Below are 25,160 nucleotides of genomic sequence, written 5' to 3' on the forward strand. Positions count from 1 at the left end.
GTAACTTGGGGTACTTCTCTGCTTCTTTTGATCTGGATTCATATGTAATACTGCAATGTTTATAAATTAAAAATATAGAGTTTTTAGGCTTTCTAATTTTATTCCTTATCATATTGTGCTACTGTAATTACTTTAAAATGTAGCTAATTAAAAATAAAAAAAATTGATGTTTGTAAAAAAAAAACTCAATATATAACCACACAAACAACTCTGTGTAATCCCTTGTTAAAATCCCTAAATATTGTGTGGGAGTTAGGAAATCATACTTTTAGTTTTGCTTAATAAGAATTCAATATTTAATAAGTTAAGGCTGAAAGAAAATGGGGATACTTAAAAATAATTCAATTCTTTGAGGCAGTACACTGAAAAAAAAAGGTATCAAACCCCTCACCCATAGATATCATGTGATTTTTAATCACATATTTCTCAATAATTTTCTGTAGTTATGTATTTGCTTTGATTAACAGGTCTACTGTTATACACAATAAATCAGCATGACTACAGTTAGCAGTAACCAAGATCCAAAATCATGCTTCACTTCTCAGCATTTATTTTTGTATTAGTGATGGCCCTGACTTGATAGTATAGTATGTTGTGGAACCCCTGATCTAAGTTATTCTGTCAACAATGGCAGAGAAAGACACAATTTAAGATGGTTTCCTTTGATGGTTCCAAAGAAATAATTGTCAATACTTGTAAAGTTGTTGTGGACAAATTTAAATATCACAGAAGTACAGCAACCTTGGCTTATTACTTAAGAGTTTTTAACAGCAGTATCATGAATGTTTTGGTTTTAACAGTAGGCAGCAAAATTGGTGGAAGACTGCAGTTCATTAATGTACAACATATGTCAATGACTGAAACAAAATATAAAGTTTAAAATACTTCTGTTTATTGCAAACTGGATCACATCAGACTGCAGACCTCTAAAACTAATTGAAGATGGAGGGTTAAGAGACATCATTCAGTGAGGTCTGACAACTCTTATGCAATCACTTCACATGGGACAATTGGTTCATGTATAAAGGAGTTATTTGAAAGGCACAAGTTTTTGCAGGTTCATCAGCTAAAAAGTCATACAGCAGTGGCATTCACAGGGGATACCGGACATTAATGAACTACCTTGGTAAAACAGAAGATTAACTGAAAGTAATTGGGTGACATTTAGTGATTGATCACAATAAATATTGTAATCTTTTGACAGCCATAATTCTGTTACATCCCATGGAAAGCTTCAACATTGAATTATTTCCACACATACATTTATCTAGTTTTTTTTTTTTTTTTTACTTTCTCATATACGAAATATAGGGAAAGTATTGTAATCATCCAATGGTTCGATATCGAGATTTTGATGAATCTCAACGTTTTAGACCTACCTGGCTTTGTCGTATATGAAGTATAGGGAAAGTATTGGAATCCTCTAAAAATTCCATATCAAGATTTTGATGAATCTCAACGTTTTAGACGTCCCTGAGTCCAAAAATACCATTTTTGGAGTTATGTCTGTCTGTGTGTTTGTGTGTGTGTAAGCACAATAACTTGAGTACGCTTTCACTTAGGTCAACCAGATTTTGCATTCAAGAATTGGGTAAAGCGTAGATTTCTATCAACTTTTGGGCAATTTCTGCTAACTGGAAGTGGTACTTTACCTTTTATTCATGCAGCTGCAGAGTCCAATTTAGTCAACTTTATTTTTATAATAATTGTTCAATATATTATTAATTTGATTTGTTGTTGATGGTTCTTTAATGTACATAATATAAAAATATAATCATTGTCTTGTGGTTTACTCCTCAAATATCCATACCCATATCTGAGTATACGAGAAAGTCTAGGGGAGACCACTACCGATATATACAGTATATACATATGTATATAACCTACCTTATCTAAGCACTGTAAACAATGAATAAAAAGTGAGAATATTGTTTGATACAGTCATACTTTATTTTGGGCAAAGAGCAATGTATTTAAATAAATTAGCAATGTGGTTTATATTAATGTTGGTGAAAAATACTCAGAAAACTCTGTTAGGCTGCAAAGCTGCTAATTAATTGATGCAACCATTTTTGTTTAAATTAATCAGTTTTGTGTAACCGTGGCCATTCTTGCTGTGTGTTAGCAGTGTTGAGCACATTGACTTTTATATCATTGTCCACAGTTCACAGTTAAAGAAAAGTGTCATCCCTCACTGCTCTTCATCCTTCAACTTGCATTAGCATGCAACCAAAGAAAATATGGTTTTAAAAAATCAACACCAAAATAGAAAAACTTTTCACAACGGTCTATAGAGTTACTAAGCCGCAGGCTAAAGCAAAGCAGTAAATCATAAATGCTGACACCTGTGCACCAATTAACATTAAATGCACAGAGGACCTTTCACAATAAAAACCTTTTCCATTTTGGAAATTACTGATGGTAATTTCTCGTAAACTTAAGTCTTTTAGTCAGCTTAATATAGTATTTCTTCATTCTCAATAGTAACACAAACTTGTGACATGGCCATCCAGACACATGCAACAGCTTAATAATAATCAGTTATTTCAAAATCCTTCTGAATTCTAACATGAAGTTTTTGTTGTGTGACCCATGTGGAGTTTTTTACATTTCTCTATTAAAAATGAAAGCATGCCAGGGTGACTTTTGCTCTCCTGTTGTAGTCATGGTGTTTATCCAGAACCCAGCCTATATATACTACACAATGAAGGGTGAGGGTGGCAGAGTCGTGATCTGAACTTTGAACTGTTTGCCTTTGTTTGACCTGCTCCTGCCTTCCCAGTGGTGAATCTGGTCATAATTTGACACCACATGCATTTGGTCATTTGGTCTTTGTGCCTGATTTTGGTGTCCTTGTTCTGGCGGCTAATGTATCATTCCATTTTTTCATTAGATTAAGTCAAGCAAAATGACACCTTTTATTGGCTAACTAAAAAGATTACAATACACAAACTTTTGTTCTGGCAAGATGTAAACAGTCATTAGATTAAGAAAATGTTAACATATGTTTTAATCTTTTTGATTTTAAGTGTGGAACCAAAATGGAAAATATTGTTTATAAAATATATTTTTTTGCTGCTAACGCACTTTTCCCAAGATAGAGTTTATTCCTGCGTAGAAATCTATTGAGTGTATGAAATGATCAAAAGGGTCATGTGTGATCAAATATTTTTCTTCTTCCCACATTCTCCAGTGTGCTGTTCCAGGTTCCTGAGTTTAAAACTGTGTTTTAAAACATGGGTTCATGCTGAGTTCACTGTTGTTTGTTTATCTGCTGTATAACCTCACTCTTCTTTGCTCTAGGGAGCAGTGAGTCATTTTTTTGGGAAGAACCAGGTCTCTAGGCAAAAAGTTGTTACAGTCCCACGTTCTATAGGTCTAAGAGCTTCCTCCCTTCTTCTTCATAGGCCTTCCTCTCACATTTTACATTAATGTGCAACTCTAAATCGACATTGGCACAGGACTTTGCCCTGTGATGGATTGGACCCATATCCAGCATTTCCCTGCATTGTGCCCACTGCCTCTGGGAAGGAATATTGTGACTTGCATGTCAAATGTATGCTTTTAAAAACTCTTATGGTTCATTGTCATTAAAAACTGAGGATCAGCAGAACTGCAAGTTTGTCTTTGTAACCCACACAGCAGAATGGCTTTCTCATCCCAGAGTACAGCTTCTTTAATCCAAAACAGCTTATCTTTATATATAACTAGGGGCTTCGCCCCCTGCCCACTTCACTTGCCAACCCCCCCGGCCTACACTACGCGTCAGCCACTTCGCGTCTCTGCTGCTCCCGTATATGGATTTCACTTTCACCAAACAAATCTTTTAATTCTCGTGGATACGCCTCTTCATTGGGAAGAAACATTACTTTTCCCTGATGGCAACACGAATTAGACAGTGTACAAGTCTCCGACTTAAAGTTTAAATTCGAACAATATATTTGATCTCTTTTCGCTGTTCTGTTATTTCACCGAGTAATAATTTCCATTTGTTTGCGCTAATGCGATCTTTACTGTCATTTTTTGAGACTTTGAAATTTTAGTACTTTCATTATCTCTAACCTGCTCTGCGTGTGTATCGTGCCATTTTTGAATTCTTTATGATGTTCTACTTTGTCATCTACTCTGTCTTTTATTTGTGGCCCCGGGTGTGGTTAAATCTCTTGGTACAAAGTCTCGTCACGTGGAACTTGAAGGTGTCTTTCTGAGAAACTCGTGTCTTGTCCGAGGATTTTTTTATTATAATAGAGAGATACACTACCATGTCTATTTGTTTGTCTGTCCAGGATCTTAAATCACCTGTAGCTCGCAAACCGTTTGATCTATTGACCTGAAATTTGGTACACATATACTACGTGACGTCTACTATCCACTTTCGGAGTGATGATTGACCTCCAAGGCTATTCCTCTTTTTATTTTTATTTTATTTTATTACAGAATCAACTCTCGGCAGCGGCCAGCAGGGCGGCTGTGCGGCGCATGCGTATGGGCGCCGTTCTCATCATTACCACCTTCGCCATCACTTTCCCTACCTTTTCATATCTTCAATCTGCCTCAAAAATGATTTAAGACTTAAGTGCCATCTTAAGTGAAAATTAAGGAAAACGTAATTTCAAAACAAACACTGACTTAATCAGTTTTAACGCAAAAACATTCTGACGAATGAAGAGAAGAAGCGGGCCGCTAGGGTGGTGAAAAGAAGAGCTGATGAGGAAGCAGCAAGTGCATCAACTGTTACTAGTTAATTACATTGTTTGTTGATAAGGTATGGCAGAAAAAAATACATTTAAGGAAGTCCTCCATTTTCAGCTTTTATTGCTACTTGTTTAGCTAATTATTAAGTTTAAATTTCAAGTGTCACTCTATGTATGAGTGTGTGTCCGGGGTGTGTTCTGCCGTCCCCCCTCTTCTGCTAACACAGGCTGCAGCTCTCTTGATCCTCAAATGTATAATCAGGTTGGAAAGTGAACAGAAAGTAAAATTTGAATGCCAAATATTTCTACTTTTATTTACTCTTGTGATATTTTCAACTGATTACTCATAGCACATATACAGAATAACAAATTATATTCCCCTTTAAAGCATTTGCATACACGATAACATATAATGAAAATTCATCCATCCAAGTTAGGGTCATTAGAAGCCAGCAGAAACTAACCCTTGATAGCTACAACAGTCTCTCATGGGACATACGTTCACACACTTACACTGGGCCAGTTTGTTATCTCCAATAAATCTAACATGGAAGTATGAGGAAAACCCCAGAGTAACAAAATATGTACATATAGTACATAAAATGAGAGGAGAACAGGAAAACTCCTCACAGAAAATGACCAAACTCTAATTTGATTCCACCATCTTGTGTGGCAGGAATGTTAAACACTGCTTTATGCTGTTGTCTGGTAAAAATTTTTGTGACCAGTGCCCTCTAACATATTCCTCCTTATAAAAACCATATTTATTTCTTCTGATCACTTCAGAAACCCCTCCTGATTACTTTTGCTGCATCGTTTGCCAGGTAACAGGATGATCTCCACATGTTTTCCTGAGATTAAAAGGAAATGGTGCTTCATCCCAGTCACCAAAAATGTATTAAATGAAACATAGGGAACTGTTAGTTCTGGAACATCTTAAACTGGTTAGCACTTTGGGGTTAATAGAAGACGAGTGTGCAGCCGGCGTATCATCCAGTATATGATGTAAGGCCTCTTTATAGCAAACCACACCTAAATTTGCATATGCATTACTGCTACCCAGAAAAGAAGGCTTTGGATTTTCTTAGAAACTCTAAGCAGAAAATGCAAACTCCAAACAGGAAACTTTACATTTTTGCATCTTAAATGACAGTAGTTCAATTAACTTCCTTAACAGTCTTCTGTTTCAAGATGTTTCCCAGTTTAAGTTTGTAGAGAAGCAGAGACCTTCCTGTCAGCCTTGTGTGCAAAGCAGGAACCCACATGCACACACCCTCACTTATTTATTGATAGCTACTTAGCACTGTCAGTTGAACAAATGCACATGCCTTGGGTATGTGAGAGGAAAAGCTGAGTATCCAGGAAAAAATGTGTGCATATACTGGACAATTAAAAAAAAAAAAAAAAAAAACTCCATATAAGCAGTGACCCAACCATCTTGCATCCTGCTATACTATCAAAATGCACAAAATTAAGTATGTGCTTTATAAGTAACATGTCTTTTATTGCAGTAGGGACCGGTGACGAGCAGCTAAAATTGTGTCTTTCTATGAAGCAGAGTAGTTAATGTGCAGAGATCATGTGGTACACTGATCCTCGAAAGAGATACGTTTCCCACAATATCAGATTCAGTGGTTCACATATTTATTGTTGTCCTGTACCCTTTTTGAGCTTGGGCAGATAAGACAGTTTGTTTTGTTGCCTTCTTTTTATTTCATTACCTTGAGACAATTTGTCCAAGACATACAGTAAGCATATTACAAAGCGATCCGCAATTCTTGTTTCTGCTGTATAACAGTATATGTCAGTAAAAAGCAATGTATGAAGCATTGTCCAACTTAATTCCTTTTTTTATGACAGTAATCTTGTTTTGAGACAAAAGTTTGATATGATAGATAATAAAGAGTTATGTTGTGATGTCCTGCCAAAGTCTGACTTCCCTTTCTTCTCAAGGAGCCAGCAGACTTTGCAAGACTGTACTGAGAAGTAAAAGAACAGAACTGTTCTTACTGCATACTCTGTCACTGGTTTTTTGATATTTTAATTTCTGCATTCTGGCACAACTAATTTAAAAGTCACTTGCACTATCTGCTCTCTGGTTTCAAAAGTGTAAAATACCTACAGAGCAGTCTAAATATAGGCATCACCAGGTTTAATTTTTTACTTCCATTTGTGGTTAACTGAAATATTGAAGTTATGTAAGAAGCCAAGATAAAACATGAGTGGGAGCTGTTCAGTCCATGTACGTTGTGTGGTTGTCGAATTGCTCAAATGGCCAACCCAAACAATATTCAGGTAATGTGTAAAACAATAATATGAAATCATCTTCATTAGTTTGACAGGGGAATTTAGTCCAAACTCCCACAAACCGCTGTTTAAATTACACTTAGACTGATTTTTATTACAAGTTCAGCATTGTACAGAACTGTAACCTTGATTGGGTTCTTAATACATTAATAGATTATATTTGGAGTATTTAAAATACCTGACATTGTTAGAAATGAAAATATGGCTTTACTTTGATAGCCCATTTCTTGTGATAACATTTTTTTTTGACAGGGAGACGGCAGCCTGTCATTTGGGTAGCCTACAGGATGCCTAGACATTATGTTCCACTTAAAAACATGTTCTGAAAAATGTAACTTCAGAAAGAAAGGGATTTTAAAAAATGGTGGAAGAGCAACAGTTCTGTTTATGTTGCATATATGGAGAGAAAGGGCCCAGCCGTATCCATGTAAGCCTCAAGTTTTTTATCTTCCTAAAAGACACAGTACATCCATTTCATCGGTATGACTGAGAAAGTTATTCCCGTGCTTTCTGTTTTCCATTTTAAATGCAGATCCCATTTAATGTCCAGTGTTGTTCTCAAATGTATTGTCTAAAAAATTAAATCTCTTTAATTTCAAGTATCCACCTTAATTAAAGGGTAAGTGTATGTTTATATTATCTCGTTGTCCATCTGGTTGCTGTGTGTCTGCCATTCCAACAGATGGTGCATCACAAGCATTTACAGTAATGAAATGCATCACATTTGTCATTCCAACAGATTGTACTCCTCAAAAATAACACTGCTTTTACAAATCCCATACCAAATAGTACATAAATGAGACATATGCACTGTACTTATCATTCCAAAAATGCTAATGCATTTTATTACTACAAATGTTTGAGATGTGCCATCTGTTGAAATGACAAATGTAATGCATTTTATTACTACATGCATTACAAAATATGTTATAATAGATGGTGCAATGCAAACATTAACAATGAGGTCTGCATTGATTACTTTCATTTCAACTCCACTTAGATGGGAATCACAGCGATTTTTGTATACTTGAATAAAATGCCTAAAAAAATTGTCTTTTCTATACAAAAGAGTGTGAATTTCTTAACCAACCGAATTCAGAAGTCCAGTTTCTGCACTTATTCTATCTTCTCTGATTTATCTACTTATAGCAAGTTGTTTATGTGTCTGAATCAAAGCAGCAAGAGCTGTTACCAATTACACTGTATCTCAAGTCATCCAGTCAGTCCAAAATGAAGGACCCTCACTTTCAGTACAAATCAGTAATGTACACAGTAATGCAGTAAGCCTGTCCTTCACTCTTAACTGCCTCACAGCCCTTTTGTGCCTTGTAACCTGCTCAGCATACAGTAGGTGACTGTCTGAGCCGACTGTGTCTTACCGCTACACGTTTATCCTTCACTGCATGTTATTGCCTTTCACTCTATCTTTTTTATCCTGGAAACTGCCCCCTTTACTTTATGTAGCTGCTAAATAATTTAGGGTGCAGACTGCTTTTTTCAAATCTTTGACATCTTCCATTAAGTATAAATGCAAGGCATTACGTGAATGTTTATTTAGATGTTTTTTATTTATATAGAATGAATGATGAGGACTGTCTCTTCTGATTTCTCCCAACCTCTTTCTTTTCTGATATGTTTTTTCCTCATAGGAACGTTATTGGATAAAATATGTAGACATGCATACTTTAGCTCTTTGGGCAGCAAGTGGCAACAAAATTTGCTCTGTGGTGCATTATTATGGTATAAAACAAAGGTCATTTTAGTGTTGAGTCTTAAATGCCAGAGAGAGTACTTCTGCTGGTGTGATTCCAGGGAGAATGTTTTCCTGTTGTTTTCTTCAGAAGTGTCTTTAGTGTTCAGGTGTACCCATTTTTATGTAGAAGTGGTAAGTGGTTGCTAGTGTTTGAAAATGAGATCAGATGAATACATTGACTATACATAGAGCAGAGCTGTCAATGATCTTAATGTAACATTATTGAGTTCAGCATAATGTGCTACTTTGTTTTTAACATCTTACCTTTTAGCACTTTGTTCTTTCTAGTAAGTAAAGGGTTTGTCATGTCCTGGATTCTTTTTACAGCTCACACCGATTACGTTTTACAAATGGATGGGTTGCGTGAGTGTTTAAATTGTGCAGATAAGCTTTTTTTTCTCCATTCTTTTTTTGGTTCTAAGGTCAAGCTACTCTTTAACCTTTCTGTTTTCACCACCTGTGCAGTGTAAGAAGATCTTTGAATCAGTGGTATTTAAAGTGTGAGAGTCTGGAAATGATAATTAAAAGACAGAATGTCAGAAGCAAATCATTGATTCCAAATATTGTGTACAGGGTGTTAACAAATGTATTGCTTATATAGGCAACATCACTTGAGTGAATTGTTTATATACATCAACATGTATTATTAATGTAATGTATTATTTTTTTAGTTCAGTGGTTTAAGTTTGTTTCTATAAGTTAAATATCAGGTTAATTGAATAAGTGGTATATCATGTAGTATTGATATTGCAAGGTTCTTGAATGCCGTATTGAATCCTGGTTGGTGTGCCAACTTTGTAGAGATTCCATGTCATGCTGGTGTTTGCATGTTTCCCGAGGAGGTTTCATGTTAACCGTCAACAATGTGTTTGGCTTATGTTCCCTTTATAGTTGTCAGATGAAACGTTGCAATATGATTATATGATTCAAATATTTTGAAAAGGTCTTGTTTAAAGGCCAAAACTCGTATTTGATTGTAGAAGCATGGTTGTTTGTTTTACTTGTGGTAATATTGGCCTTGAGTTACTCAAGACATGGAATGAAAGCTGCATTATTTTACTGATCTGTTTTTGCACTACACTTCTACAATCGTCCTTTTTTGGTAATTTTTAATGTTTCTGTATCTTTTTTTTGTAAAACTTACAGACAGACCCCTTCACACTAGCTTTTTTTTTCTATCACACTGTTCTGCAGCCAAGAGGAGGAGCTCAAATCCCCTTGTAAGCCACACACACTGTGTTTCTCTACATCATTATTTGTACTTTTACTTTTTTTTTAATTTAACTTTCTGTATGTGCTTGTGACAATGTTGTATGTTTCCTGGTCGTGTCCTGTGCTACAAATGTAATATGATGTATCTTGCTGCTGCAAGAACAGCTGTGAGAAACTGGAAGCAGGGCACCATCTGTAAGAAGAGTTGAGGGATAGTGTTTTCAAGGCTTGCACACCAGTCACACTATGTGACAGTGCTGATGCTTCCCTTTTATAAGGTGCGCATGCTCCGGATTTTGGTGGCTTTTATTTTTAAATAACAGTTACCTGGGTACCGCTAAGAATTTATTTATTTGTTGTTCTTGTTGTTAGTGTTCTTACTCTGGTCATTGTATAAATAAAGCACATACAGACATACGTGTAACCAGGGCTGTGGAGCCTGTAGATAAATCCTTCAACTCCAACTCCGAATCCTTAGTTTCCAGTACTTCTGATTCCGACTCCCTGACTCCAACTCCTCTATATTTAATATGCTAATGTATTTTCCATGTTGATTGAAGGAAGGCAATATACACGTCATTTAATCACAGAACTACTGGCTAGGAAGCGGACTCTCTACTGTATTGGCAAGTTTAAACAAAAGACAAGAACCCCTGAACACACATCAGGCATAGCACACACCTCCACCTACATCATTACACTTGTTTACACTCAAATGAAGTTGTTAAACACATTATATCTGAAATAAAATGCAAACACTTTTTGTAATGTACCATAATCCAGATTACAATATGTTGAATGTCAGGTTGTATAATAGCTCAGCTGAACTTCACAGCAGTAATAACACAACTATGCACTGGGCTTTATTCTTACATCAGAGAAGTACTTAGTTATGACTATTGTTTGTGAAATGAGACATTTGAACTTGTTGTATTTTTTTTCATTACAATTTAAATTTATTAGGAGTTGGAGTTGGTACATTTTTGCCCAACCCGACTCCAGGTACCCAAAATTGTCTCAAACTCCGATACCAACTCCACAGCCCTGCATGTAATGACCAGAATCACTAACCTAAATTTGAATATATTTGAATATTCACTTATTTTTAATTTGACTATTTGTAACGTAATTTTTGACTACTTTGACAGCTTTAGTTTCCTTAAATACACTTACACTACACTTATCAACTAGACATCACTGATGTTTTTATCTCTATGAATATTCACTTTTGTGTACAAAAACAGTGTTCTAACATTACTGTTGGTTTCCTGTTTATACCTTCATGTTTACTTGACAATATTTTGATGATAATCAGTTTTGAGCACATCATCTCCTAATTTTTTTTAAAAAGTCTTCTTTAACAGCCCATCTATTTCACAGTTGCAAGATATAATATAGTTCACTGCTGTGTAAAAAGATCTTACTTAATTCTTGACACTTCAACCAGTTATATATAGGGTTAGACTTAGGTTTATATATAGGGTACAAAATGATGCACTTATAGATTGAATTGACTCTATTAGGCCTTATACTATCAGATCTGAACACCTGCCATTAGGTGACTAAATTGTCCTGGTTATGAGTCTGTGAATCACACCTGTGGTATTCTTACTTTTGTATCCTTGTGCTGCTGAAGTAGTCTGTCGTCTCTTAGCAATCCTATACTGGATATGGCCCTAAAAAGAAAGTGGATGATTAGCTCTTGGGATATTCGGTACTGTACAAACATTATACACCTCCCAAGTATGTTGATTTGTAAAACTAGTTATCTTGGCAGTGTATAGTTTCTCATTTGTAACATTAGAATAAAAACAAACTTTGATCCGATAAAAAGTAACTGGAATGCCCCTTTTTGTGTGCTCACTGTTAAGGCCGTTTACACTCGGGCACAGAGAGCTGCAGACACAGTTGCACACGGAGCATGCACACCTTTTTCTGTTTATAGTACAAGTGCTCAGTGTGCAATACTGCATGGTTGCAGAATCTCCCGGCTTTTCCCCTGAAGTTTCTTCTTTGTCTTTACATATCGATCGTGCAGATATTTCCATTTCTGCCCGTGCAAACTTTCATCTTTGCCCAGGTTCTGGGCAATTTTTCACCATACATTTATACGGGTTTGGCTATCTCTGTGTGCTTTTCCTCGAACGAGCCTGAATTTTCTTCTGATCCCACACAGCTTCAGTAATGTTGTGGCTATGGCTCTGAAGTTATTAATCTAAACTGTTAGTCTTTCATCTGCAGACTCCCAAGTAGGTTTTATTTGGTTTTGCAGTTTACTCCCACACCATGACAGACATGTTTTAGCAATATAGTCTTTTGTGTACTGCAATAACGTACGCTTGTCTTTCTGTAAGAATGGTTTCTTAGCTGCAACATGCCCTACAAGATGACTTCTTCAAACTGTTGATGTGTGTACTTTGGTACCAGATTCTGGAGTTTTCTTCTGTCTTTTAAGGAAATAACTTTTAAATACTGTTCATCAGATAGAACGGATTTTTGAGTCTTCAATTGCATTTTTTATTTTCAGCTTGCCCTGTTGCTTCCAGTTTGCTTATAAGAGGTTGGATACCACATCTCAAAAATCCTGGTGGGTGTGTTGTGCTCACTGACTGTATAACCTTGTTGATATAAAACTATGATTTTATGTCGGTCAACATGTGTTTGCCTGGCCATTTTCAAACTCCTTCTTGAGATACCCCAGTATTTCAGGTAACTACCTAGTATACCAATTTTTTTTTTTAAATTGCACTACCAGCACACCTTGTTCAGTTAATCAATATATCATTAATTTGAATCCTGTTTGCTGCTGGTAAAATTAGTTTAGGTTAGATTAGACTAGATTAGATTAGATCAGATAAACTTTACTAAGTCAATGGAGAAATTTAGATAAATGCAGGGAATGACTGGGGTGTCCTGAGGAGGTGTTTGGGAACCAAAAATGCATTTTTCCTGCTGTCCCACAAGATTTCAATAAGTTGTTTGGAAACAAAAGAAACTTTGAACATTTTCTTGTAATAATGTTTGTATTTGATCTTGTTTTACATAGTGTCTTCATTAGCAAATAAGAGTTTACAACTCGTACAGCTAGCTTTAAGATCAATTTTCTTCATTGGTCTAAGACTTTTGCACAATAATGTATGTTTCCAAACGAAACATAATTTCCACCCACCTAAACCCCAGCCTAGCTCCTCTTGTGTCTCCAGAACATGCTTTCATCCATTGTCATATACCAGCAGGATCAGAAACAAGGCTGGATGTTTATGTGGAAGAAATGCTAGCCCAGCTAATAATGCAGCTCAGCATTTTTGCCAATGTTCATATATCCGATTTGTATGTGTTTAGACATTTGAAGGATATCTGTCTTACCTCTAGAGAGTACAGAGACATTGTACTGTAGCTGCTGTAAAGCTCTGATGTTGCAAGTTGGAATCATTAGCCAATACTTCGCTCTGCTATATCTAGATATACTGAACCCATCTTTGGTATAGAATTTGTGTATTTGTATGGTAATCATATAAATTTGTTTTAATGTAAGCTGTAATAATACTGTATGTGAACAGAGATTAAAATACTGACCTTTCTAGACTGCAGAACTTTATGGAAATGACTTAATCATCTCTTGGGTAAATAGGATAGACATAACAAATACAAAGTTGAACAACTTCTCCTTAGTCTTGCTGTCATGAAGAAATACACTTCCCCTTTAGCTGACAGGTAACATACTTTATTGTATTTCTCAGAAATTTACATTTTCCTCCCATATGCTAAGTAAATTATTAACAGCCAAATAAACGTACATTAAGGAGAGAGAGATGTGTGTTTGTGGTCTTCTTGATAAATGTGTCACTCATACAAGGAAAGGGTTAATTCCTTTCCTGAGTGCAGAGGCCTGCATCTTGTTTAGTTGCTCTGTGTCAGGCTTCTCCTTCCCCTACTCCCCTCAGCTGTGCTCATGGACTATTGCAAACAGATCAGTTGCTGTTTGTGCATACACTTCTACTTCTCTGAACTTCTTATCCCAGCACCCTGATAAAAATAGTTGACTTTGCATGTCTCGTAACCCTAAACCTGCCTGGCATAGCCAATTTGAGCTTTCCAGGCAACTGTGCGTACTAATTTTAAAATGGTGCGTTGTGAAAGAGATTAAAAATAATAACATGGAGGTACAGAAAAAAAAAAATGTTTGTTCCATATGTGTTTTGTTTAAAAGTGGGGTTATTACAAAGTCCGCAAATAGAGCTTTGCAACCTACTTCTTAACCCATACCCCTTAAAGCATGCAACTCTGCTGCATTTTAAAATAGATTGGGGCCTTGTATTCAAAATACTGGATCGCAATTTTTCTGCAGCCTGGTGATGAGGACCTGTCACAAAGAACATTTTAGTTGTGATGAATTGCATCAGGAATTGGGGTGTAATCTGTTTCCTTCTTGTGCTCTCTTATGTGAGTTCAAATCCTGGACAGCCCAGCTGAGTGGAGATATCCCTTGGCACTCTGATGTCAGCTGTTTGAATATAGATACTGTAAAGGATGACTTGTTGGTATCAAATTGGAAGCTGTTTGTGGGGGTGGGTGGGGAGGGGAGGGGAGTAGAAACGCCTCCTTGGTTCCCTACGCTCGATGTTGTCTGGCTTTTCTGTCTTGAAGTCATTTCTCTTTTCTACATGCGTTTCTCTTTTTTATATGTATATATTTTTATTTCAGATGTTGTCAGCGTGGAATCTTTTGTCTGATTTAAGTGAACACCACCTGTCTTGTCATGTTGTCTTTTTTTTTTTTTTGTCAGCAGTAGCTAAGCAGGCTTGTCTGTTGAATGGTTACACCAAGGCCCTCCTGGAGATTTTACTGGTAACTTGGGCTACCTTCACAAGAAACTCTGTCTCACCTTAATTTGAGAGTCAGCTGCTTTACAGTACGCTAGTTGCAGAGACTGTTTGAGAATTTGCGAACCCTTTTCAGTGGGTTAGTGCTGGCGGTTCCTTGCTCACTGTGGCTTCCAGATTTAGTCTGGAGGTCCTGAATACGGAAATGAAAAAAAGAAAAAGTAAAGAAGATAATTTGATTTCTAAAGACTTGAGAATTGTGTGCAGTCCTGGTTTACTGGATTTCCTGTGTGTTAACTGGAGGCTAACTGCAGTATGCTGGATGTGACCCCAAGTATGCGGAGCAAAACTGCTCCCATTCTGGAGATCCCATCTGTGGATAAAAGAATGAGCTGTGCCAGAGATGTTTATCCCAGTCTTAAGGAAGTAGGGTGGGGTGTTGTTCTTTTGTTTTTTTCTGAGATGCATGATAATTCAAAATCGTCTCTTGGTAGAGTGGCTTTTTGAGTTACGGCAAGTTGCCTGCTGGTAACTTAAAGGTGTCTCCTTTAACTTGCATCACAGACAGTCTCTTTCAGTTTTTATCAGTCTGTTTTAAATCAGTTGGTAAATCACATCCCGCAGACACAATAGTCCCAACACAGAGCCAAATTACCTGGAAGGAATGCCAGAAAGAGTATTTCTTCATTCTTGTTTGGGAACATTTTTTTGGGGATGTGTTCAATATTTTTGTAAAAGTGTCTTCATGAACAAGTATATAATATAGGAACATATAGTATATTAAATGTCCAATCTAGCTCATGATTGTAGAGAGCCAGAGCCTATCCCAGCATGCTTACGTACAACCCGTCCAATTTATGTAGTTTAAGAGGTGGAGGGAAAAGCAGAAAATCAGAGTAAAACCCATATTGACACTGGAGAAAACATGCAAACCAGGCAAAGTTTTGAATCCAGCTTCCACAATCTGTGAAATGTATGTAATTAGAATACATACAGCACGTTCATGTGTTATGGAGACTGCAGTTTACATAAACCTGCAGGCAGGTTTAAGATTCATTAATAGTTTAAAAAAAGATAATGGGTGCTCAGAGTTCTTTGAAAATGGTAAACATGTGTATGTGTGCCTGATAACTCGCTTTATTTAAACTTCTCTCTTTGATTCAGTGTGTCCACCGCATTTGACCCCCTGCTTACATTATACAATAGTTTAACTCTTGACTCATTAAGTTTCTTCACATGTGCCAGTAGAGGTTAATAAGATAAAATATGAGTTGCATGTATGCATTTAAACAGAACTGGAAGTATGTTTGTTTCATAGTACAGTCCTAACCTCTGCTAAAGCACACTTTTTGTCTCTCACTCACTCTCAACTGAATTACAAAGCGTAACACCATTGTTGTGTAGAGGCTCCTTTACATAGGGCTGTTGTGTGTGGTTTTACTAGCAAAAATAATAAAGGAGTGATACAGTGTTTCCAGTAACACATCTCTTAACTAGTTTTAGTTACCTGCTATATCTGTATGCTATATATATCTATATACTATATATATGTGTACAGTATATATAATATATATATAATACGTGAGCATATACTGTGTAGTTTATATATATATATATATAAGTTGGGTCTTGAAACTCGGAAAAATCGATCATAAAATCAGACCCCGACTTGTACAGCCATTCAAAAACGCAACACTTAATATTTTTTTTATTTATTTATTTTTTTTTACACACATCTTGCCTCCTCCAATCTCGCACCAGTTTCTCAGACGCATCGAATTTTGTTGCAGCAGCGCAGTTACCAAATTCTTTCGCTACTTCAACGACGTTTAATTTAAAACCAGCTTCATATTTTGTTCTGATCTAACGCTCCATCGTAGATTAGGGATGCTCATATGATAAAGGTGTATGAGGGTGTAAGATACAAAAAACACAAATCGGTGCAAACGTTGCTTCGGAATAGTTTGGATATTCCAATAATATCCACTTGTTAGGAGCACGCGCTGATACAGTGCATTGCCGCACCCACATAGGAAAATAGGGCATGTGCTCCGTGGTTACTCTCACAGGTGGACGTTAGCATATCATCTCTTGGACCAATAGCGTGAGTTTTCCACATTCGACTTATATGACCGACATTATAAAATACCAGAAATTATAGTGTAAAATCAAGTCCTGACTTATCCTCAAGTATATACGATATATGTATATATATATATATATATATATATATATATATAATATATATATATATATATATATATATATATATATATATATAATATATATATATATATATATATGTATAGTTTATATATGTAGATGTGTGTGTATGTATATGTAGGGGTGTGTGTGTGTGTATATATATATATATATATATATATATATATATATATATATATATAATAATATACAGTATATATATGTGTGAGTCTGTGTATCTGTATTTCCATGTATTACTGAAACAGCTCAATCCATAAGATATGGTATAAAATAAAGTAATACTCAGTTTCAACATAAGTTTATTTTTTTATCTAAGCTTTTAAAAACCATCAACAAAAGAGCTTTTGCTAGTGATTGTCCTTAAATGTACTCATTGTAGCATTGTTTACATTTCTGGCAAGTTTAAAAGGGCAACCATTCACTGCAGTTATTGTTTTCTGTATGAAATGAAAGCCTGTATAGTAAGATCAAGTGAGTAAAGAGGGCTGTTCATTCATTTTTCAGATATTCCTCAATCAGTAGAAATCAGTCCGCCTGAGGATCATCTTTCTTTTTTCTTCCTCTTGCTATATTAACATCTTTATGTCATCTGTTATCCAGTAGTGCCCATTGATGGAGTTCTTCAGAGTGATTCTGTTTAATTGATTCATGACAGGGTATTTTCCAAACAGGTTTAATCTCAACATGTTTACTTCCATCCTGTAACCTTGCACATTGTCTTTGATTAATAGTTTACATATACAAAGTCTGTATTTCTGGTTTTGCTTTTTGTTAATATATATGCAGTATGTTAATGTAAAATATCATATCTTCATATTTATATCCAGGACACATTCATGCACTAATCATTATTCAGAAGTTTATTTCGTTATTTAACCTAACCACATCTCTGGGATGCAAGAGGAAAGCTGAAACACTCAGATTAATATTTGAAAAGCTACAGTGAGAATAGAATTGGTGACTTATCAATTGTATATATCTAAAGTTTTTAGAGAGGGATGACTAATTCAAATTGTGATTTTTTTAAATAGGAAAACGACGATTAATTGACACAACTTTGTTTTTGTTTCACTTCTGTTTTCAAGTAATGTATTTGCTTAGCAACTCTGAAATTAAGGTCCTCTTGTCATTTTCAGTAGCTACAATAGGTGTGGAGTTATGTCTTATTCTCCATGACATACTCTCAGGAGTCTAGAATGTTCTGTGGGAGTCACACCATTACCAGTTTTCCAATATTGTGTGCTTGCTGCTTCTTCTGTTGAATGATATGACCAAAAAGATTCTGTATTCTCTGACAAGATTCCATAGTTTTGCGAAGCAATGTCTGTGACAGGAATTAGCTTATACTCTTAATAACTGAATGTGAGGAAAGAGGAGAAATGTTTTTTAATTCGCTGGTCTTAGAACAGAGTCTTACTGTTTAATACTAGTGCTTCTTACTTTAGAGTGACATGAAAAGTTTAAATTATTGGGTTAAAGTTAATTTTCCAAGAAAGCTGAATTCTATCTTCAATAACTTTGCAGAGCACCACAATGTTGGTATGAATAGTAATAATGAATCAGAGGAATTTTACTGTACCAGTTCTGTGAGTCTGCATGCTGTGCTTTATTTCATCTTAAAAAATTCTGTCTGGAGACAGTTGTCTGTGTCTGGAGTAAAAAAAATGAAGTGTGTATTGACCATCAATCACTAATTGTCCTGTGGTGATACAGTATCTAAATTAAAAGAAAAATGCGGCCAGGCGTCGGTTTGTTATTGAAATACTGTATAAGTACAGAAAGATGCCTGAAACGTATCTGAGGATTTCTTTTTTTTTGTGTTTGTTTCAATCATGTGGTTGTAATTGGGAACCTGTATGGGGTAATCCTCACTTTATTTGTTTTTTAAAGTAATCCTCACTATGCAAACTCACTACTACATATCGGTGGTGCAACCCATGGCAAAGTGATGGTTATAGTCTTGTGAAATAGTGCTTGTGTAAGAGCTTCAGAATAAATAGCAAATCCAGGCTTTTTCTGAAGCAAATATAGCTATTTTACCAAACAACCAATCCGTTGACCCAATGCTAATTAGATTTCACTATAGAGGGAAATAAAAAAAAAGTGATATTTATCCGTATAGCAGCTTATTAATGGAGTTTCATTTAATTTTCATTTAATCATCTGCGGCCAAACGATTGTCACTGTTGCAAGTGTTCAGTGTTTCAAATTCAGCCAAAAATTGGTCAACAGCCGGGAACAGATGTTTTTTTTTTTTTTAATGTAATCTTCCCTTCTGAGAATTATATAAATATCTTGTGTAGTGCTCTCCACACGGTGTCTTGTTATCCACAGTAGCAAAATACTGCAGACTTTGTGTTAAGGACCATAAGATTATATTACCTGATGTGGATGGAGGGCTGTTATGTCAGGGACCAATGTGATAATACCTGAGATTATTTCATTGACGTGGCGGTTGAGAGTTGAGGCATCTGCTAAATGGAACACCTACCTCCACATGCTAAAACAGCGTGCTTCTAATGTCATTAGTCTGCAGTTTTAGGAGACTTATGGTATTGTTAGGCACAGGAAGCAAATATTTAAGAATAATGGCTGAGTATTGCTTGTTGTTCAAAGTTACTTATCAGCTGTGCCATATGCACTACCGGTCACATACATGGCATTCTTTCTATATGGGAAGTCAAATATCGGTCAGAAAGATTTTCCCAAAACACAGTTGCAGACATTCCCACAAATGTATTGTACTTGTAGGTTGCTTTCCTTTCCTCCTTCTGTCCAGTTCATCCCAAGCTAAGTCAGCTAGGTTTAAGTCTGGAGATAATGCTGACCATTCCATATTTTGAAGTGTACCTTCTTATTCTTTTCTTTTGACGTAGTTCTGACCTAGCCTGGAGGTATGTTTTGCATCATTGTTTTGCTGTAAGATGAAATTCCTGACTTTTTAGACACAGACCAGATGGTATTGTGTGGTGCTGCAAAATGCTGTGATAACCCTTTTGATTCAGAATAGCAGTCACTCTGTGCAAGCCACCAACTCTGCCTCCAGCAAAAAGAACCCCAGACCAGCACACTTCCTCCTCCATGTTTGACAGTTGGTGTCACAAACTGAGGAACCATCCTTTCACCAAGTTGTTGGCGTACAAACACCCTGTGTGATAAACTGAAGATTTCAGCTTTTGATTCATTGGTCCATAGGACTTTTTTCCAGTCTGCAGTTGTCCACAGCCAATATTTCAAGGCCATATTTTGTCTTGTAAGGAATGGCTTTCTTCCTGTCACTCGCCCTATCAAACCTGCATCACAAAGTCTCCTCTTCACAGTGAAAACTGAAACTTGCTTTTTTTTTTTCGATATGCACTGTTAAGCTGTGCTTGAAGTTGTGCTGTGAGGTGCTTCTTACACAAGCTGGTGACCCCTCAGAAACTCGTCTTCTGATTGGGTTGTGACTTTGGCTCTGCCAGATCTCTTCCCATCAGAGTTTCTTCCAGTTTCCAATTGCCTTTGGATTGTTCGGGACACCACTGGGCTCACTGACATTTGATTTTTTTTTTTTTTTTTTGCAGTTTCTGTAAATGAAAGGCCTACATTTCTAAGGGTAGTAATGATCTGTTTGTTTTAATTTGTTAATTGTCATTTTCTTGCCATTATCACAAGAATTTACAACTTTCCACAGTGTAATATTGTGTACTTCAGAGGGTGTAGTTACACAGTATATTCCAACTCTGCTTTAAGGCATTTAGAGGGTTTTTAAGTAATCAACAGAAGTTGGGACATCTGTGCAAATTGTTTGCTTCAACTTTCAAGGCTTCATTTACTTTAACTGCAGCAGAACATCAGTAGGTTGTAACCTATTAGTTGTTCCCTGACTAAGACCCATTTATAATACTATGAAATTTCCTTTTTTTCCAGTTTTTGCTAACCTAAATGTTAAATTTAAACCTCTGGCTGTTTACTGCTTACCTTTTGACATTTATTTAGGTCATTAATTGCATTTCAAACTGAGGTGTTTTAAAACTGTTCATTGGTAGTGTAGCTACTCGTTGCTCTCTTATCATTTGAATTACATTAGGGAATTGGCTTGATTCTTAGTAACTTCCTGTTTAGTAGCTAGTTTTTTTTTTTTTTTTAAACTTAATACGGAAGCTGAAAAGTTTGTGGGTTTCTTGAGCAAAGGCCTTGACAGCCATGAGCTGACAAGTAAAATCTAAAACAGGAACTTTTTGCACTTACTCTTGTGTGCTCTCTTTCTCTCTGCTACTCCGGAGAGAACAGAGATGACATTTTCTAGGCTTCTTTAAAAAAAAAATTACTGCTTTCTTAATAAGCCTGCATTTATTTTATTAGATACTTTTAATGCTTGTACGCTCATCTTCATTGATTTTCTGTCTTTCCCCTCCACATGCAGTGCTTCAGCTCAAACTTCAGCAAAGGCGAACAAGAGAAGAGCTTGTCAGCCAAGGAATAATGCCACGTAAGTTTTATTCTTTAATTTTTATAGCAGCTTAAAAGTTTTTAGTTTTTGTTTGTTTCACATTGCTGAGTTGGAGCCAAAAGGTAACAATGGTTCTCCAAACAATAAGTCTGTTACAGTGCTCATCTCTTAATGTACCGTTAGTTTCAGCCACCCTCATTAGTATCAGGCAGGAAATAATATATAATTCATTCTTGTTGGCTGCACTGGGTCTCCTTCCTTTTGTTATAACAGTTGATCAGAAGCAGGGCTTTTGGCAGCTGTTCCTTAATTGTTATTTTTTTCCCCCTCCTGTTGGGGTTTCCTGGTTTGATTTTTTTTTTTGACCTTCTGGTTTAGAAAAGCGGTGTTTCATTAAATTAAATGCAGAGCCAGTTTAACTAAGAAATTCGTGGTGTGAATTTGACTTGTTTTAAGTGGATGCTTCTTTCTGTCTAGAGCTTCTTTATACTGTCTGTAATAAAATACTTTACTCATGCAAGCAGAGTTTATTTTTATTTCCCCCTGCCGCTCAGTGCAATTTGACATACTTGTAAATACATTTAAAAATGCACAAACTCACACTTATAAAATGGTGAGAAGCATTATAAGACAGCACTGAAGCACCGTAATATTGGTTTTGTGTCATCTTGACAGACCTCTTGACTAATATTCATTACCATGTTTTGGCATATTTTGTATTTTTCCCTGTGACAAGTGTTATACGTTCTTGTTGATTTTATTTTGGTTATATATTTTTTAAGCTGTTGAAATGTATATGGTAGGAGTTAGTGGATGTCTGGAGCATTACTTGAGCATAGGAAAGGTACTATATAAATAAAATGTATTATTATTATTATTATTTTTGAAGGGAAGTTAAAGTGGTATGGCAAAAGATATAGGCCTATAGACATAAGGTAGTTGTATATCTATAAATATTTATAACATAGTGCCTTGAAAAAATATTCAGACAGTCCCCAACATTTTTTCACATAAATGACTGTCATAATATAAGACATTCTTTTTCATAGTGTTGCCCCCAAAACAATTAGAAATAAAATTAACAAAAATGAAATGTAAACCATTGTTAGGTATTCATCCACGCCATTTAATACTCGGTTGAAGCACCCCCTGACGCCAACTATAGTAAGTAGTCCTTTTGAATAAGTCTGTTACTTTTGCACAACATGATGAAGTAATATTTGACCATTCCGCCTTGCAAAATTGCTTAACCTATACCAGCCAGGTTTAGTTGGGAAGCCATAGTGAACATCAGTTCTTCTATCTCACCACAGATGTTCAACCTGGTTGAGGTCAAAACCCTGACCCAGCCACTCAAACACTTCATACTAGGCCACCCTCTTGTTGCTCTGGCAAAGTGGAGCAGGTTTTGCTCTAGGATCTGTCTGTAATGTTCAGCATTCATCTTCATCTCAAAACTGACCTTATTGCCAGTCCCTGCTGCCTAAAGCATCCCCACAACATGATGCTTCCAGCACCACATTTTACCCTAGGGATGGTGTTACCTCGCTGATGTGTGTTGTTATATTTATGCCACACAATTGGCACCACAGTAGTTTCAAGTGCCATTCTTGTTCTTGTCAGTCTGGCTATAGGTTTATGTTTTTCCTCTTCTGTATGATGAACTGCACTGAACTCTAAAGTATGTTGAGTGCCTTAGACCTGGTCTTGTGTCCCTCCCCAGATGTATGGTTCTCTATAATTAACATCTGTGACTTGTTTTCAGTGCTCTTTTGTCTTCGTTTTGGTTTGTTTTACTCTTCAGATTCACAGCTAGGGGGCAGATTTATCTGTGTAAGTTAATCAATGACAGGTCAGTCACCTAGTTCTTATACAGGTGGAGATCATCAACAAACTGTGAACTGATAAGGTATACACTGCACTTCTACAAATGTAGCCTTTTATCTGTATAGGGTGTGAACACTTTTAAATCTCAATGTTTTGAGCTTTCTCTTTTACCAAACTCTTTGATTTTTATTTTGCATGGAAAGGTTTAATATACTGTAAGTGTATTTTCTGAGACAAAAAAATGTGAAAATAGTTCTGGGTGCCGAATTTAGTTTTTTCAAGACACTGTAATATAAGGAACATCAGTAACCCATTCTGTCAGTAATAAATAAAGAGAAATAGCATACAGATAAATTCCAGCTGTCTGTCTGTCAGCAACTGTGCAGATGTCTGCTTTTGAGCAAGTCCAGACTGCACATCATTGCTTAGTTGCCACACTAAACATAAACAAAATAAAAGTACAGAAATCAAAGAATACTTCTTTTGATATGTACTTAATCCGTTGCTGTATGGTCATCATATAATAAACTGTAATGATTTTAATAGTTATCAGTCATTTTCTAATCTGCTTTGTCCTGAACATGGTCACAGAGTCCTGCTGGTGCCTATGCCAGCTAGCACAGGGTGCAAGGCAGGGAACAAACCATGGACATGGTGCCAGTTTATCACAAGGTGAACACACAGCCCTAGGAGCAATTTAAGTTCACCTAATCTGCAAGTCTTTGGAAACCCACATAGAAACGGGGAGAACATGCAAACTCCACTGGTCTCCTTACTGTGAGGCAGCAGCACTTCCACTGCACCCCCATACCACCTTGATTTTAATAGTGCTCAGATACATCTATTTAGCACACACAGTTAAACTATGCCCTTTTTACATTAAGTACAAGCAGTTTTTTTGTTTCACAATGGTTTCCACATTTATCAGTGAAAAGGAGCAAAGTCATATTTGCCAGATCACAAAAAAAAAAAAAAATCAATTTTTGCCTGAAACAATGTGTGTGTCAATCTAAAATAATGCAAGGCAGCATGTGTTTAGTTATGCTTGAACAATTTCTCTTGCAGTCATGAATGAGAAATTGAGCAACTGTAAACAAACAATATTTACAATACAATACAATACAGTTTATTTTTGTATAGCCCAAAATCACACAGGAAGTGCTGCAATGGGCTTTAACAGGCCCTGCTTCTTGACAGCCCCCCAGCCTTGACTGTCTAAGAAGACAAGGAAAAACTCCCAAAAAAACCTTGTAAAAAATCTTATTTAACATGGACTGTGTTTGCTTTGCATATCCCCATGTTTCAACCACACTTTTTGAGCTGATTCATATTTCTGGTGGCCAAGCCCACAACAGACTTTGTTTGTTCCCTGGAACAAGAAAGAGCTCTTAAGCAAAACCTCACCTTCTTCATTTGAAAGTCAGTTTAAGAAGAAAACTCTAGATAGTGCAACTACTTGAGGTTTTCACTGACTCTTAATTGTACTTTGCCCTTTCCCCCTCAATTGTAGCCCTGCTCTTGTTTATGGTGTCATCTTTTGTTATTGTTTTGGAACTTGGGTTTCAAAGTATAATTCTGTTCTAGGATCTGTTTAACTGTGCCACTTCTTTGTTCATTTTATCATCCAAGTCTTTGGCACACTTCAGGTGTCTGCCCCACAGTCTAACTGTAGCTCTATAGCTTTCTTTTTTTTTTAAATCTTAATAAAATTAATACATTTTACAGCATTTTTGCACTTAGGTTGGCACAAAGGTACAGTGGGTAGTGCTGTTTCCTAATGCATATAACGTCTAGTGTTTGAATTCTGCACCACAAAGTTGGCAGTATGGAGTTTGCTCAATCTCCTTATGCTTGCACCACAAATTATTGAGCACATTAGGTAAGTGCCA

At 36.2% G+C, this 25,160-nt stretch overlaps 1 protein-coding gene across 6 annotated transcripts in view; it reads left to right on the plus strand.

The window, feature by feature from the left end:
* LOC114662950 (myocardin-related transcription factor A-like) overlaps positions 1-25,160 on the plus strand; it is a 147,584-nt gene that overhangs the window by 61,797 nt on the left and 60,627 nt on the right. For all 6 annotated transcript variants that reach the window (XM_028816694.2, XM_028816695.2, XM_051934420.1 and 3 more), the window contains one exon: positions 21,418-21,483. In XM_028816694.2, the coding sequence (XP_028672527.1) occupies positions 21,418-21,483 (66 nt within the window). The remainder of the gene's footprint in view (positions 1-21,417; positions 21,484-25,160) is intronic.

Source organism: Erpetoichthys calabaricus, chromosome 12 (assembly GCF_900747795.2).
Source record: "Erpetoichthys calabaricus chromosome 12, fErpCal1.3, whole genome shotgun sequence".
NCBI lineage: Eukaryota > Metazoa > Chordata > Cladistia > Polypteriformes > Polypteridae > Erpetoichthys > Erpetoichthys calabaricus.